This window comes from Leptopilina boulardi, unplaced genomic scaffold, assembly GCF_019393585.1.
Source record: "Leptopilina boulardi isolate dan_hultmark-lab unplaced genomic scaffold, ZJU_Lbou_2.1 LbouV2_187, whole genome shotgun sequence".
NCBI lineage: Eukaryota > Metazoa > Arthropoda > Insecta > Hymenoptera > Figitidae > Leptopilina > Leptopilina boulardi.
Genome location: NW_026137737.1, coordinates 113,848 through 131,591, shown reverse-complemented (window position 1 = coordinate 131,591; position 17,744 = coordinate 113,848). Strand labels below are relative to the sequence as shown.

General features: G+C 29.9%; 1 protein-coding gene across 4 annotated transcripts in view; it reads left to right on the top strand.

Annotated features, from left to right (window-relative positions):
• The window catches only part of LOC127277854 (histone deacetylase 6), a 79,867-nt gene that overhangs the window by 36,681 nt on the left and 25,442 nt on the right, over positions 1 to 17,744 (top strand). For all 4 annotated transcript variants that reach the window (XM_051299248.1, XM_051299247.1, XM_051299245.1 and 1 more), the window contains 5 exons: positions 7,381 to 7,798; positions 8,805 to 8,902; positions 9,765 to 9,938; positions 10,024 to 10,216; positions 10,531 to 10,590. In XM_051299248.1, the coding sequence (XP_051155205.1) occupies positions 7,397 to 7,798; positions 8,805 to 8,902; positions 9,765 to 9,938; positions 10,024 to 10,216; positions 10,531 to 10,590 (927 nt within the window). In that variant the 5' untranslated portion in view covers positions 7,381 to 7,396. The remainder of the gene's footprint in view (positions 1 to 7,380; positions 7,799 to 8,804; positions 8,903 to 9,764; positions 9,939 to 10,023; positions 10,217 to 10,530; positions 10,591 to 17,744) is intronic.

Here is a 17,744-nt window from a genome sequence, read left to right as displayed (position 1 = left end):
AAGCACTACTTTATAGAAGATAAAAAACATATCTTTTTTCTCTTAGAAATTTTTTTTAAATCCAATATTTTTGATAATAAAAGCAAAAAGCCCAAAAAAAATTTTATCAAATGTAATGAAATTTTAAAATGTAAACGATTATTTCTTTCACAAATAGTAATAAATTTGTTTACAACTTGGTATACATACTAAATTAGGTCTAATAAAGCCATTAAAACATTAGAAAAGGCAAAAAAAATTATTGTTTTATTATTTTTAATTAAAAATTGAAAGAGGTCGATATTCACATTCTCTAACTTTTGACGATAAAATGTCTGCAGGGAATTTCAAAACTGTAAGAACTTCTCTCATAATATTTATTCACTACTATTTCAGGAAGTTTTATGCAAAATTCCAAATCAATTCCTGTTATAGTTTTTAAAAAAATTAATTTTCAAGAAAAAGCGGATAGCCCATCGCGTTCACTTCACCCGCTGGAGACTCTTTCTTGAAGCATGTGAAATTATTTCGGCTCGAATAATAAGAAATTAGTGAAATTAGAAGAAAGTTATGTTTATTTTTTGTGATCAGTATCTTATATGTATGTACATTAGTATTAGAATTGTTAACAATATTAATATTAGTAATATTTATAATTCATACTTGATATTTTGTAAATATTTAAAATACGCATATTTTCTCAGTCTTTTAAATAATTTGTTTTGTTATTAATATTTTTAATATCTATGACAGTCAAGATAACAGGAATTGATTTGGAATTTTGCAGAAAACTTCCTGGAATAGTAGTGAATAAATATTATAAGAGAAGTTCTTACAGTTTTGAAATTCTCTGCAGACATTTTATCGTGAAAAGTTAGAGAATGTGAATATCGACCTCTTTCAATTTTTAATTAAAAATAATAAAACAATAATTTTTTTTCCCTTTTCTAATGTTTTAATGGCTTTATTAGACCAAATTTAGTATGTATACCAAGTTGTATACAAATTTATTACTATTTGTCAAAGAAATGATCGTTTATATTTCAAAATTTAATTAAATTTGAGAAAATTTTTTTTTGGGTTTTTTGCTTTTATTATCAAAAATATTGGATTTAGAAAAAAATTTCTGAGAGAAAAAAGATGCATTTTTTTATCTTCTATAAAGTGAAGCTTTTGAAGAATCCGAATTTTGAGTTTCAATTTTTTCACCTTTTTGACGTGTTGACTGGCTTCAGAGCGACTGGCCCAGCGTACTGGTTGTTATTGTATCCGGCCCCTCGATTATTGACATAATTTCATTGTTATGACTTGAATTGCTAGCCTGTTGTGATGCGACAAGTAAGCGTAGACGATCAACAATCTCGTTTGGATCATCCCAATAGACATAGTCTGGATATAATTCTTTCTTCACCGTCATAAATTGTGGTAATTGGGTTTTTCTCTTCAAATAAGAATCTCCAGATTTGAACAAAAGTTTTGCAATAACATTAGTATATTTTTGAAGGTCTTATTACTACGAATAGGTTTATTTGGGCTATAGTCATCATAAATATACATTATAAATAGATGTGTTGAAAAGTGTATCTTTACTAACGGCAGTCTTAAAAGATGATTCAAAGTCTTCTTCTTCTTTCTTTACATGGTTTTGAAAATTTTCAATCTTTATAGGATTTTTAGTTATATTCACTAATTTTTCCAATGGAGTAACTAATGGTTCAAAGGTTTCTTTCAACATATTTTCAGCTGACTCTCTGCCACATTTAAGAATACGATGCTTTCGACGTATAGCATCACTTGCTGCAGCTATTTGATGTAGTGTCTCTCGCTCCTTTCGAAACATGTTTATTTATGAAAGTCTCAAACTGAACTAATGCAATTCTCTTGAAATGCTTAATATTTATAACTGAATAAAGCAATCAAATCCCATTCTATATCTTCCATCAATCATATTTCTATCTTTATCAATAACTACAAATCCACACCTGTCACAGTTCCAACATACTGAACATAAATCTCGAAACTGTGTAAAAGTCATATCTGTATTCACATGATCATCGTAAACATGCTTGAGATTCCTTTCATCTTGACTGAAAAGCACAAGCAAATTAATATTATCTCTAACAAGATGTTTTGGAATATGAGCATATGTTTGACAAAGATAAAAACTATCGACGTTAACATGTCGCCCCATACAAACAAACGCCTTAACATTGTCCTGCTTCTCACAAGCGATATCATCGAAAATGAAAATTGAATTAGTTTTTGCATCTTTAGGTGTAACAACTTGTTCATGTTCAGTGAATGTGAAGAACTCGATGCCATCTACTTTACTAAGTACATGTTCCAAAAATTTATATTTCGACTGCTGTAATGATTTTGAATATAAATATATATTTTCAAATCCTAAACCATTCGGATGTATAATCAGAGAAAGAAGTGCATTCGTTTTTCCACAATTTGATAGTCCACAAAAAGCTGCTCGAATACTATTTGAAAATAAACTTCCATGTCGTTTAACCTCATTATCTTTAGTTTCAATAAGGTTATCCACATTTGCAATCGGGAGTTGTACAGCTTGTACCTTGAACTGCATCTTAGAATTGACTAATGAAAAAACTATAAATACCCCACTTATATAGTCGCCCTCAATCAGTTGGTTATAGACCATTGTCGAGTGAGGAATGATTACTCACGATAAAGTGAAGAAAAATTCTTGCAGTGGTCAAGAATTTCTCAGTACTTCTATTAACAAATTACCATTCGAGTGTCACATTCCTGGTTATCAATATTGTGAACCTGGAACAAAGTTGGCAAAACGTCTTGCACGAGGGGTTCCTGGTATTTATCCCTTGGATACGGCTTGTAAGGAGCATGATATAGCCTATTCAAAAGATAAAGACCTCGAACCTTCAAGAGTTAGCGGTATTTTACCGCTAATACCAATTTTTGCCGGGCTTAGTGCATTAGGAGCACTTAGAGGTGGAGTCAGTGGTATTGTAAAAGCAGTAAATGATGCTAATGCTGCTCAAAAACAACTTTCAGAAGCTCATCGACATTATGAAACAATGGAGGCCATTGCTATAGGAAAGGGTATATATTTGAAACCCTATCATAAAGGACTTGGTCTTTATATTAAATCACATCAAGGAAATGGATTGAAATATACAAAGAGTGTTCAAAAAAACTAATATTGAAGCTACCTCACCGCGCACTAACTGACTATGATTTACTTAAATATGCTAAACTTATGAAAATACCTAAATTTCGTGGTGTTTTTATGAGAAATGAATTACCTATCACAGGACCTTATAAATGTGAATCAGCCATAATTAATCTTGATAATAAAGAAGGTCCTGGAACCCATTGGGTAGCACATAAAAAAAACAATGAAACTGAATATTTTGATAGTTTTGGAAATCTTTCACCATCATTGGATCTCATTGTTTATCTAGGTGTTGGTAGCTATATAAAATATAATCATGAGAGGTATCAAAATTTGGATACATTTATATGTGGTCATTTATGTCTTAAATTCTTATGTAAGCAACTTAACGTTAAGAACAGTTTTAATCTATATAAGAATATGTAAACAATTAGAACCTTCAGTATAAAAGTACACTACCGTCCGAAATTGTGCGAACTCTGCTTTTTCAACAACTATAAAACTGTTCAAATCTTCAAAAATATTAAAACTAAAATTTTTTCCTCTTTATTTTATTAAAGTTAATAAAATTCTGAAAAAAATGACACCTTGACAAAGAGAATATGTTAATTTTTCATTTAGATATCTAAGAAAAACCCAATTTTCAATGTTTTTACTATTTTTTTTATTTCTCTGGCAAAAATTAATATTTTTAAACGTTCTTAGGCTCATTAAAATCGTATTTTGTTATGCAATTCAAATTATATAAAACAATTCATGTACACATTCTTCCCTAGCGTATGCAAACTGTGAAAGTTGTCTCATAAAATGTCAAAAAATTTAAATTTAATTCTACAATAAAATATAATGTTTAAAAATCAAGTAAATATATCATTCTAAACTTCTCTGATTTATGTAAGTAAATTTAAAATTTATACATTTTACTCATCATTTTTTGTTATATAAATATTAATCACAATTTTTTGACATTTTATGAGCCAACTTTCACGGTTTGCATACGCTAGGGAAGAATGTGTACATGAATTGTTTTATATAATTTGAATTGCATAACAAAATACGATTTCAATGAGCCTAAGAACGTTACAAAATATTAATTTTTGCCCGAGAAATAAAAAAAATAGTAAAAACATTGAAAATTGGGTTTTTCTTAGATATCTAAATGAAAAATTAACATATTCTCTTTGTCAAGGTATCATTTTTTTCAGAATTTTATTAACTTTAATAAAATAAAGAGGAAAAAATTTTAGTTTTAATATTTTTGAAGATTTGAACAGTTTTATAGTTGTTGAAAAAGCAGAGTTCGCACAATTTCGGACGGTAGTGTAGATGTCCAACATGAATGACTCTTTTACTTTAAAGTTAACGGGAAAGTCTTCAGTTCTGGAGGCTTCATACTTCCCACCTATTGAACTTTCACCTAATAAAAATTATACACTTGGACTTGTTGATTTATTTACATATAACTCAATTCCTAATATTGATGAAAGTTCCAACAAATTTTACATAAATGATTTTGAGATTACTATACCTACTGGTAGTTATGAAATTAAAGATATAGAAGAATATTTGAGACGTCAAATTCCAGATGAAGATTATTTAGCAATAGATTCCAACAATAGTACATCAGGATGCAATATTAAATCAAATCTTTCGATTGATTTTACTCCTAAAGATTATATTGGTAGTTTATTGGGATTCACTGCTCGCAAACTAATACCAAATTTAAAACATTACTCCGATTTACCTGTAAAAATATTGAAAGTGAATGCTCTACGCATTGAATGTAGTATTATTACTGGAGCGTATATAAATGGTGAAAAAGTTCACACTATACATGAATTTTTCCCTACTATTCCACCAGGATATAAGATTGTAGAAGTTCTAGCACACATCATTTACCTTCCAGTCGCCGTAAGGACAATACATAACGTTCAGCTACGTATAGTAGATCAGACCGGTATTTTGGTTAATTTTAGAGGAGAGACAATAACAATCCGTTTACCGAGCAACAGTGTATTACATATTTTTGGAAGGTTGACTAATGCTGATGGGACTGATGCCACACAAAATATTCAGTTCACAAACAATGCTATAACCTATTTGTTTGATGAAATTTGTTATGAATTGAATGGTAAAATAGTTACATACCATGGAAAATAAAATCGGCATGCAAATTAGTGGGAGGGAAGCTTAAAAAGACATGAGTGGGTGGTAGAGGGTGACCAAGTGTGAGGAATGTGGGTGGGATTCTCTATTTTAATTCTACTGCTGCGAGTGCTGAAGGTCTGCTGCTGCTGATACTGGAAGCTGAAACAGAATCACTTTCCTTGCCACGGGAATCGCCTAAGGTAAATTTAGTCCCCACCATTCACAAATCCCACCACTGAACTCTATCCCCACTTGACACATGGACTACCAACGGGCCCGGTGACCGTACGCGCTCATCTGCCGCGCACCTTTCACTTTTGAGTCATCCACTGTACACCACCCACTCCCAACCACCCACAGTCCCGCGCGGTATCTCGCGAACCCTTTGATCCTCGAGGTTCTAATTATGATTTTTGAATTTTTGGGACAGTATATATTTATACATAGGGAAGACATATGCAAATTGGGGGGGTGGGTAGGCGACCAAAAGGTTTAAATTTCAAAAAATTATATGCAAATAAGGGGGGTGGTGGGTGACCAAGAGGGTGGAAAGTGAGCTGTAAGGGAGGTGACCTAACGGGTTAAAATTGAAAAATTCCCTCGAGCAACAGCGCCATCTCGCGACAACGGTCGGTAACATCCGCCAAGGGTAAAGTAGAGTTACCATATGTCGGTAAGGTAGATACCTGTATTACCTGTGTTTTAGAACTGGTACAGCCCTACTACTAATTGATAAAAAAGCGTTTCCCAACTTTTTTAACTAAAATCATTTGGGCAATGATAACAATCAGAAAAATGTTCATATCGCTCTCTGATAACACAGAAAGTTCACATTACGAAATAAAAAACGGACTACAACAGGGCGCCGTAAATTCGCCACTGTTATTTAATATATACATATGTGAATTGTTATCAGCGTACAATTTAAATGCTCAAGGAAATAGGTTGGCCATTGGTTTCGCCGACGATTTAATTATTGTATATATAATTAATGAATGTATGTTTAAGGCGCAGAGTGACCTTCAAGAATTGCTTAAGGGGGGCGCCTACTTTAGAAGGTAAAAAACTGCGTACATTTCAGGAATTTTTTTCTCAAACACATTTAAATAAATCGATGCGAGATTTAGTGTATGTTTTCTTATATACATATTTAAATCTTTTAAATATAATTTTTTGATTAAATGAAAATAGAATTTAATAATAAAATAAACGCCATATATATAACGCCTCGCTGCTGAAATTTTCCCATTGCGTACAACCTACGGTCCACAATTCTTATCTAAAACAAAAAAAACAATTTTTTTTCTTTAAATATACATTATTGCCTTCTGTATGAATTAACAGATTTCAATAGAAAGTAAAAACTGACATTTTTACACGACTTTTTTAAATAAAATTTAATTTTCGCCAAAAAAATCTCATTTTTTCTTAAAAAAAAAGCACTAAATTTAACTCTATCAAAAACAAATTTAATTCATACAGAAGAGACAATTTTTATCTTCAAAACAAGCCCAGGTAGACCTTAATCGGTTGAATAGATTTTTGTCTATCGTGTACGCAAACTACAAAAACAGTGTTTTGAGAAAAACGAGTTTAAAGATTGAAAAACATGTAAGTGCTGTTTATTAAAAACTTACGTCTTTTTCGCGGCCTCGATGAACGACTATTGTTTTATGGGAAGCTCTTGGATAAGACGACATTTTACTGATAAATGGTAATTTTAATGGTAGGTGTAATAGTAGATAAGCGCAACAAATTATGAAAAGTATTAGAGACTGCGAGTGGAGTCGCGCGCCAGGCCACGCGCTTTATTGTGTTCTACAAGCTGTAACTCGAAAAATACTTAATATTTTGACGTAATATTTTAAGAGCATATTCTCTGATAGTTGTACTTTCAGTTAAGACAACTTTTAAAAAATCAATTTTTTTGACCCGATAAAGTAGGCGCCCCCCTTAATAATATTTGTCAATACTTCTCAATATGGAAATTAAAATGTAACTATAAGAAATGCGAATCCATCCTCTTCAGGCTGCTGATTATTTTTCTTAAACAAATTTCATTGTGTATAAATGTTTCTTCTTTCTTTCAGATAAATTGTATCTACAATGGCTTCTAAAAAAAAGTTAATAAATAAAAAGAAATTACAAAAAGAAAATCAGTATATTTCTCCAGTGCATGATATATACGATAATGCAATAAGTTCGAAGGTATTACAACGTTTAAGCACTGGTCTTGTTTATGATCTTACTATGATTGAACACAGATGCCTTTGGGATTTAAATTATCAGGAATGTCCAGACAGATTTCAAAAAGTTCTGGATCGTTGCAATGAATTACAATTAGTAGATAGATGTAAAATAATTGAATCAAGATTTGCAGACGAAGAAGAACTGTTATTAAAACATAATAGGGAACACATACAGTTTCTTAAATCAACAGAAAGCATCAAAGATGTTAATAAACTTGAGGAATTATCTTCCAGATATGATGCTGTTTACTTCCATCCAGTAAGTATCAATAAATTTTCAATTTTTTAAATGAATTCACCAGATATAAAATATTTGTTACTTGTTAACACAAATATTAAAAATGTTTTGATGGGATCTTTTAAAGCAATAAAAATATTATTTTTTCAATACTAATGCTCTTATTCATTGAAATAAATTAAAAATCCTTGCTTTTAGGTTTTCGGTGTCGTTGATTACAAATCTGGTATTGAACCTGGTTCAAGCGTCTAGTGACTAATATCGGATTCGTAATCAGCGACTCCAAAAACCCCCGAGTAACGAGTTTCAACTTCCAACATTATTCTACAAAAAAACTATCCATTTTTTTGGATTTTCCTATTAAGATTTTTTCTTTAGGAGGTTAAAACTGTAAAATTGCAAAGTTACAAGAAATTTCACCGGAAACTTTTTTTTCATGTATTTGGTGCGAGATCAAACAGTCGCTCAATAATTAGCCTGATGGCCTTGTTTCCATTAGATTTTTTCCTCCCTCATTGAATTTTTATTTATCCTGTCTCAAGACAGGACTGGCGTACAAAACAATCGATTTAAGTCTTCCTAAGTTACATTACTTATGATTTTTAAAAAAAAAATAATTGATTTTTTTATATATCATTGAATTTCAAGGTTAAAATATTGTCCTTTCATTTTAATCTGCTATTCCTGTATCATATATTATTATTCTTTTCTTTCTTCTTTTTTAACGGCTTTACTTATAATTAGTTGCATCACCTAAACAACAGCTCCATTCTATCTGTTCTCTCCCTAGTGGTCAACCGAAGTGTGTTTCTATCATACTGGTAACATAAAATGCACTTTGAATATCGCATTAATACTTCCTGAGCATAGTTTTTGATAGTTTTACTAACGATTTATGCAATTAAAAAAATCATCTTCTAAAGTGGTTTCCCATTTAAAAAAAACTGACGTTTTTAGAATTAATTTAAGTGATATTATGTTTGTCCTTTACGATAATTTTTTATTTATGTAGCTTTTTATTTTTAAGTCTACTTATAGACAATCACTGAAAGCAGTAGGATCAACTATAAATCTTGTAACGAGCATTTGTAAAGGAGAAATTCAAAACGGAATGGCAATTATAAGGTAACTTTTACTTAATCTTTTATGTCGATATTAAATTTTTTAGTTTCGCAAACGTCGAGAGTTTTTAAATTAGTTCTACATTTCTGTAAAAATTTATCTTTTAATTTACTTAAATATACATTAGAATTGAACGCTTTTATTATTCACCAAACAATAGGGGTTTTGAAATGATAAGCTACATGAAATTTAGGCTGTAATGGTAAGGTTTTGTTGGTTTATTTTTGAATTCTATTCCACAGGCCGTCCTTTTTTAGAGGAAAAGTTGTTTAAAATAAAGGACATCAGGCTCACTAGTCACTATGTAGAAATATTGGATAACACCAATCAAAATCGAATATTCCAAGATTGTTGTCGATTGTCAGGTTCATCCGTTAAATTCAACTCCATATCGATTGACTGAAACACAATCTGTTTAATTGCAATCGTTGTTTCTGATTTCAAGAAGAAGATTTAAAAACGCATTTAAAGTTTTTTTTCGTTATTTGATTTTACGCACATATGTACATGTATTATGCTATAACTTTTTGTAGGAGTTAAATTTCGTCATAAAATTTTAAACCTGTATTCCAGATACATTAAGGATAGTAAAATTGCAAAACAAAAAAAAAAATTTCATGAGGAATCCTCCTTAACTTTCTGCTAGTGGTCGTTATGTCAAAAAGCATCAATTTGAAAGCCTATGGGAACTACGAGAATTACGTTAATTGACTCTAGAGTTTGGAAATTTAGCATAAGCAGAGAGTTAATAATAAAACCTAAATGCAACTTACGTAAAAAGTTAATTCCTTGTTAAAAGGAATGAATAAAATTTTTATTGAATAACTATATGTGTTAACAAAGACTTTTTAAAAAATTGTTTCAGACCACCAGGCCATCATGCGATGAAGGCTGAGTTCTGTGGTTACTGTTTCTTTAATAACGTTGCAATAGCTTGTGAAAAAATGTTAAATATGAATTTAGCAAAGAAAATTTTAATTATTGACTGGGATGTACATCATGGACAAGCGACTCAGCAAATGTTTTACAATGATTCAAGGTCAGTTGAAACAATTAATAATAATGATAAAGTTAATAATATATAGAAATTAAAAAAAATACATTTAATTATTTTCTCTTTTCAGAGTAGTCTATTTTTCTATACACAGATATGAAAATGGCGAATTTTGGCCAAATTTGAGAGAATCAGATTACGACTACATTGGATTAGGTCCTGGAGAAGGATACAATTTTAATGTTCCTCTTAATAAAACCGGCATGACTAATGCTGATTACATTGCCATATTTCAACAAGTTTTGTTACCAATGGCCTATGAGGTATGGATTAAAATAAGGAATTAATTATATTGAGGGACGCATTTTTTCCAAACCATAATGTTTTACTAAATAAAAATATCAGAAAATTATGCAGAATATTGTATAGCTAACACTTACAGAAAGATAAGTTGAGTCATTGAACAACATGAGTGACCGCTAATTTTTTAATTAATATACCAACTTTTAAAAGTTTTTTGATTTTAGCGATATTTCTAGACAAACTTTTGTACCCTATCGTGCCACCCATGAGTTAAACTTTTTTAAAGGAATTCTTATGAAATATTGTAGAAATCTGAATTATTTGTTTGTTTTAGTTTCAACCGGATCTTGTAGTAGTTTCTGCTGGGTATGATGCTGCATTAGGTTGTCCAGAGGTAATGTAATATGTTAATTATTTTCTTTCTAGTTGCTTGTATATTTATTAATTTGGTCATTAGTCTTATTTAAGAAAGTAACGCAATGCACTAGATGGCGTTACACTCGTCATATTGATATTTGCTTTTCTTTAATTTTGATTGCTTTGTAATGGATTTACTATTTTACATATAACTAATATCCTTATTTTTCAAATTCATTTTCATTCATGCAGTCACTCCACGAACTGAATTTATAGATTTGCAAATCTTACCTTGCGTTGAATTTTGACTTTTAATTATAAGAAAGTAATAAGACAATAACAAAATAGTGGCAAAAATATTAACGAGAAATAATGGGTTGTTGACAATCAAAACACATGTAAAAGTTGAAAACAATTTGAATATTATTGTATCATAATCTCCCGTATTTTTTATAAAAAGTAAATTGTAAATGTATAAATGAAGGGTAGAATGACAAAAGGGGTCAAGCGCCAATTCACTGTTTTTACAGGAAGTAAAAAAAACATTTTTAAAAATTTTGCAGGTCATTTAAAAAAAAACTGAGAAAACCGTTTCGATATATTAGTATGTTTTAATAAATAAACAACAATTTGTTGAAATAAACCTTCATATTAACGATAAAATTAAAAAAAACTGTGGTGCCTTGAGGTTATATCAACTGCGCACATTTTCTTTAAGCATTAATTATAAAAAAATATACAGTTTAAAGAAAAACAGGAAAATTCGTTTCTTTCTATGGAATCGACGAAATGAATAGAAAAAAAAATTCCTTTAAAAAATTGTTTGTTTTCAAGAAAATTACGAATTAATTGCTTGCTTTGGAATTGAGCAATACTTTCATCTTTAAATTCAATTGTTCACTTAGTATAATCATAAAAATATTTAAAAATTAATAACAAAATGATTTTAAAATTGTTTAAAATTGAAAATATATTATTATTATTATTAGTTTTATTAATTAAAATATTATTAAAATAAAATTAAAATAAAATATTAAAATAAAACCTAAAAAAATAATATTTTTGATCAAAATTGAACAGATGGATAAAAATGTGAAGATTGAAATTCATAAAAACATTTCACCTTCATATCGTTTCTTTTTAACAATATCTTTTTTATTAATAGATTTTTTTCGAATCTGCGAGGCATTTTCGATTTGTAAAAAGCAATGTTTTTAAATTTGTTAAGTTATGCATAATATTATTGACTCACCACTTTCTTTTCTTTTTCAATCAGGTTTCAATAAAGTAAATTTGAGGCTATTTTATTAATTTAATTTTTATTAAAAACTGATTTAAGTACGTAATAAAAAAGGAAATCCTTCTACAGAAATGTGTAAATGAATTTTCTTGATTTTTTTATGCAAAAACCTCATTTTCGATAAATTGACGCTTGACCCCTTTTGTCATTCTACCCTTCAAATATGGATTCTTGAGTAGAAAAAATCATTCTTTTTTCTCTCAGAAAGAGCCTCGGCAAGCCCCATGCAAAAAATGCCCCTTTTTCGTACCTCGAATTTTGAAACTTTTTTTATGCCAAATAGTTACATATGATGACCCAATAATCCCTGCAAAATTTCTAGATGAGCATGTGCCCCCTTTCCGAAATACAGGGGGTCAAAGGGGGCCATGTCCAAAATTAGAATATGCAATATAATCGAATAATAATGTTAAAAAAAATCAGACCAAATGGTTCCCTTAAGATTTTCTTCTGCTGATTACGAATCTAAAGTCCGTTTTTAAAAATTCAAAATGGTGGATCCAATATGGCGGACGACATTTTTAAAAATCGCTCCAATTGACGTGAAAATCGTTACTCGGGAGTTTTTGGGGTCTCTGATTACGAATGTGATGTCCGTTTTTAAAAATTCAAAATGTCGGATCCAATATGGCGGACGACATTTTTGAAAATCGATCCAATTGACTTAAAACTTGTTACACTAGAGTCTCTGAAGAGAGGACAGGAAGAGTCTTGGACCTCTCTACGGAATTCGTCCTTGACGCCGAAAATTGTAAACACTCCAGGGCCGTATATCCTATCACAGAGATGTGTTTTTTAACAGAATACATTCTATTACATATGTAAAACACTACGCGAGAAAGGTACAAAAAGGGGCACTTTTTGCCGAGGCTCTTTTTTTCTAAATCCAATATTTTTGATAATGAAAGCAAAAAACCCAAAAAAAAATTTTCTCAAATTTAATTAAATTTTGAAATATAAACGATCATTTCTTTGACAAATAGTAATAAATTTGTATACAACTTGGTATACATACTAAATTTGGTCTAATAAAGCCATTAAAACATTAGAAAAGGGAAAAAAAATTATTGTTTTATTATTTTTAATTAAAAATTGAAAGAGGTCGATATTCACATTCTCTAACTTTTCACGATAAAATGTCTGCAGAGAATTTCAAAACTGTAAGAACTTCTCTTATAATATTTATTCACTACTATTCCAGGAAGTTTTCTGCAAAATTCCAAATCAATTCCTGTTATCTTGACTGTCATAGATATTAAAAATATTAATAACAAAACAAATTATTTAAAAGACTGAGAAAATATGCGTATTTTAAATATTTACAAAATATCAAGTATGAATTATAAATATTACTAATATTAATATTGTTAACAATTCTAATACTAATGTACATACATATAAGATACTGATCACAAAAAATAAACATAACTTTCTTCTAATTTCACTAATTTCTTATTATTCGAGCCGAAATAATTTCACATGCTTCAAGAAAGAGTCTCCAGCGGGTGAAGTGAACGCGATGGGCTATCCGCTTTTTCTTGAAAATTAATTTTTTTAAAAACTATAACAGGAATTGATTTGGAATTTTGCAGAAAACTTCCTGAAATAGTAGTGAATAAATATTATGAGAGAAGTTCTTACAGTTTTGAAATTCCCTGCAGACATTTTATCGTCAAAAGTTAGAGAATGTGAATATCGACCTCTTTCAATTTTTAATTAAAAATAATAAAACAATAATTTTTTTTGCCTTTTCTAATGTTTTAATGGCTTTATTAGACCTAATTTAGTATGTATACCAAGTTGTAAACAAATTTATTACTATTTGTGAAAGAAATAATCGTTTACATTTTAAAATTTCATTACATTTGATAAAATTTTTTTTGGGCTTTTTGCTTTTATTATCAAAAATATTGGATTTAAAAAAAAAATTCTAAGAGAAAAAAGATATGTTTTTTTATCTTCTATAAAGTAGTGCTTCTGAAAAATCCGAATTTTGAGTTTCAATTTTGAGGTGTTGGTTGGCTTCAAAGCGACCGGCCGAGCGTACTGGTTGTTATTGTATCCGACCCCTCAATTCTGAAATTGACAATTGAAAGTTAACGTAATTCCGCATCTAACGAGTCCTATATGAAGTATTTTAGATAAGTATATTGTTAATAAACAATTAGTTAACATTGCAATTGTTTCTTAACAATCTACTTATCCAAAATACTTCATATAGTGCTCGTTGAAGGCGGAATTACCTTAACATTCAATTGGTAAGTTCAGAACTACCATAACTTTATTTGTTTGTAAAATATTTCATTTGTTATAAACATTAATTAATTAATTAGTTAATATCTGAAAAACTTTAAAGGATCCCATTTTGAAAATTACATGTTTTGTAGGAATGTTTTATAGGAATCCAAGAATTCTAATTTTTAAAAGTTATAACAAACTTTATAAATTTTTTGTATTCTATACAAGTATAACAGAATAAAATTTGTTGTTTTCTGACAAGTGTAACAGTATAAAATTTTTGGTTTTCTGTACAAGTTTAAAAGAAATACTGTTCTAATATCCCTGAATGCTTCTCTTTACAAGTCGAACAGAAGAAAATTTTTGGGTTTCGCCGTAAATTTGTACATTTTTTATGGAACCAACCTAAGTACTCCTCGCACCCAATGGAGAGAAGACTGTTTAAATTCCCTGTACATTTCCTGCAATCCTAGGAAACTTTTTTTTTTGTTTTTTCGTAAATTTTTAATAATAAATTTCATGCAGGCATGAAAAAAATGTTTTACTTCCATTAAGACAATATATTTATCAATTATTTCGTAGGGTAACAAATCAGTCGTTAATATTATAATGTCTGTAGGTAAAATCTTATATTTTTTTGTCATAGCATTTTGTGCTATATTAGATGAAACTATCCACTCGAGAATTAATCTATTTTTTCCGATACACTTTTTTCGTTGAATGTTGAGATTTTTTTCGACCTGGCTGCATTCGCCTTTTTGGGCTGTTTTATTTTCTTTGGCAGGCCTATAACAATTTTGAGCACCTTTCCGTCGACATCTCATTTTAAACGAAGAAGATATGTCACTATGTCTTCGAGACCTTTTAAATTAGTATTTAACTAATTTTGTGCTATATATTATATTATTAACCCAGATAGAAAGAATACATGCACATTGCTAGACATTTGGCTTGCACGGCGTGACATCATTTGAGCACGCAGATGCGTCCTCATATTTGACGCACGCGTGACCCCACTGAAAATTCCCACATAGGCTCCCATATGGGAACCCACATGGGTCCCTATATAGGAAGCCATATGGTTTCCTATACAAAATCGTATACGTAATTGGAACAGGAATTTGAATAGGAAATTAAGGGGGGAACACCAGTTGTAACTCAAGAAATAATGCTTTTTACAAGAATATTTTCCAAAAGAACAATGAATCTTTTTAAAGAATACTATTTATTAGTTAAAAGTACATGTTAAAAGCTGTAATTTAAAAGAAAAAAAAAATTTTTTTAACAAAAACTTTTAGGGATATGAGCCATTGAAGTGGCGCCTTAAGAAAAAAGGCGAATTGCGGTGACCAGCATTCTGCAAGTATACTTCGTCTGAAATACAAAAATGAAATTGATTTACATTTATTATAAGATTATCTAGTTCGTGATCGAAGGATTTAAAAAAAAAAAATTTGACAAAATGGCGACCTGTCAAAGTCAAAAGTATGATTTTCGTTAAAAAAATACGGTCGATTTTCAGCTATATAAAAAAAAGTTTTGCATAAAAAAAAATCCTTCGATCACGAACTAGACTTATATGTGTAAATGAAGCACACTAAATTTTAAATAAATCGGTTTAATGGTATTCGAGTAATCGTGGTCACCGACTTGGAAAATGTCATTTTGAGAAAAAAGCATTCAAAGTTTCAACTTACTTTTTTTTGTTCAGAAGAAATTTTGTTTCCAATTTACAAAGAGTCATCGATTCCTGGACCATATAATAACTCTTCCGCAGTGGTTGCCGTTTCTAAATCATAGGAAAAGGCCATCTGTCGTTAGGGTCAGGTATGGCTGGCCACCTTGTCTGAAGCCACGGGACGCGCCGCTGCAGTGTTCTGTATATCTCATTCATTTTTCACCGAATCAAGTTTAAAATTTACAGACACATTTCTAAATATGTATACTTTAAGAAAATGCAAAAAAAAAATCGATTTTTCGAAAGTTACAACTGGTGTTCCCCCCTTAAGTCGGAATTATCATATGAATCCATATTCACATAGGAATGTACATTCCTATTTCAATTCCTATAATACGAATTTTTTTTTCAACTCTAAGATACATATCTTTCAATAGTAGAGGTTCCTGATAGACTACAGAGATGAAAAAAATTTATTGTGCAGCCGAAAAAGTAGAACAAAACTACTGCGCATGATATTAAGATATAATGTGCATTCATATGATAATTCCTACTTAAGGGGGGAACACCAGATGTAACTTTCGAAAAATCGATTTTTTTTGTACATTTTCTTAAAGTATACATATTTAGAAATGTGTCTGTAAATTTCAAAGTTGATCCGGTGAAAAATAAATGAGATATACAGAACACTGCAGCGGCGCGTCCCGTGGCTTCATACAAGGTGGCCAGCCATACCTGACCCAAACGACAGATGGCCTTTTCCTATGATTTAGAAACGGCAACCACTGCGGAAGAGTTATTATATGGTCCAAGAATCGATGACTCTTTGTAACTTGGAAACAAAATTTCTTCTGAACAAAAAAAAGTAAGTTGAAACTTTGAATGCGTTTTTCTCAAAATGACATTTTCCAAGTCGGTGACCACGATTACTCGAATACTATTAAACCGATTTATTTAAAATTTAGTGTGCTTCATTTACACATACAAGTCTAGTTCGTGATCGAAGGATTTTTTTTATGCAAAACTTTTTTTTATATAGCTGAAAATCGACCGTATTTTTTTAACGAAAATCATACTTTTGACTTTGACAGGTCGCCATTTTGTCAATTTTTTTTTTTTTTTTAATCCTTCGATCACGAACTAGATAATCTTATAATAAATGTAAATCAATTTCATTTTTGTATTTCAGACAAAGTATACTTGCAGAATGCTGGTCACCGCAATTCGCCTTTTTTCTTAAGACGCCACTTCAATGGCTCATATCTCCAAAAGTTTTTGTTAAAAAAATTTTTTTTTTCTTTTAAATTACAGTTTTTTACATGTACTTTTAACTAATAAATAGTATTCTTTAAAAAGATTTATTGTTCTTTTGGAAAATATTCTTGAAAAAAGCATTATTTTTTGAGTTACATCTGGTGTTCCCCCCTTAATTTGCTATTCAAATTCCTGTTCCAATTACGTATACGATTTTGTATAGGAAACCATATGGCTTCCTATATAGGAGCCTATGTGGGGATTTTCAGTAGGGGACGTTGAAATGCTTGTTTAGTTCATTTAATTTCTATTTAAAAAATTTTTTAATTTTTAAATTATAGTATTTAAAAATCTATTTAATAGATAAAAATGCGTAAATATAAAATAATACTTTTTATTTCACACTATTATTATTATTATAAAAGTATGTTTAATCGAAATTTTCTACACGAAAAATTTAAGGTTATGTTTATGTATGCATTACAAATTTTAACTTATAAAAATTTTTAATAATTTTAACCTATAAAACATATAACGGAATTTGTACACGGAATTTGTTTAAAATAATCGGAAACAATCAAACTTATAGAATCATAAGTCAGACTTTAAAAAAAGTAAAAATTACCGAATAAAATTTAAACTAGCCCGTGTGGAAAAAGCCACGATCTTGCCCTCAAGAGTTCGGGGCCCCCGGCGGGGGCCCATGAGGGCTGATCCATAT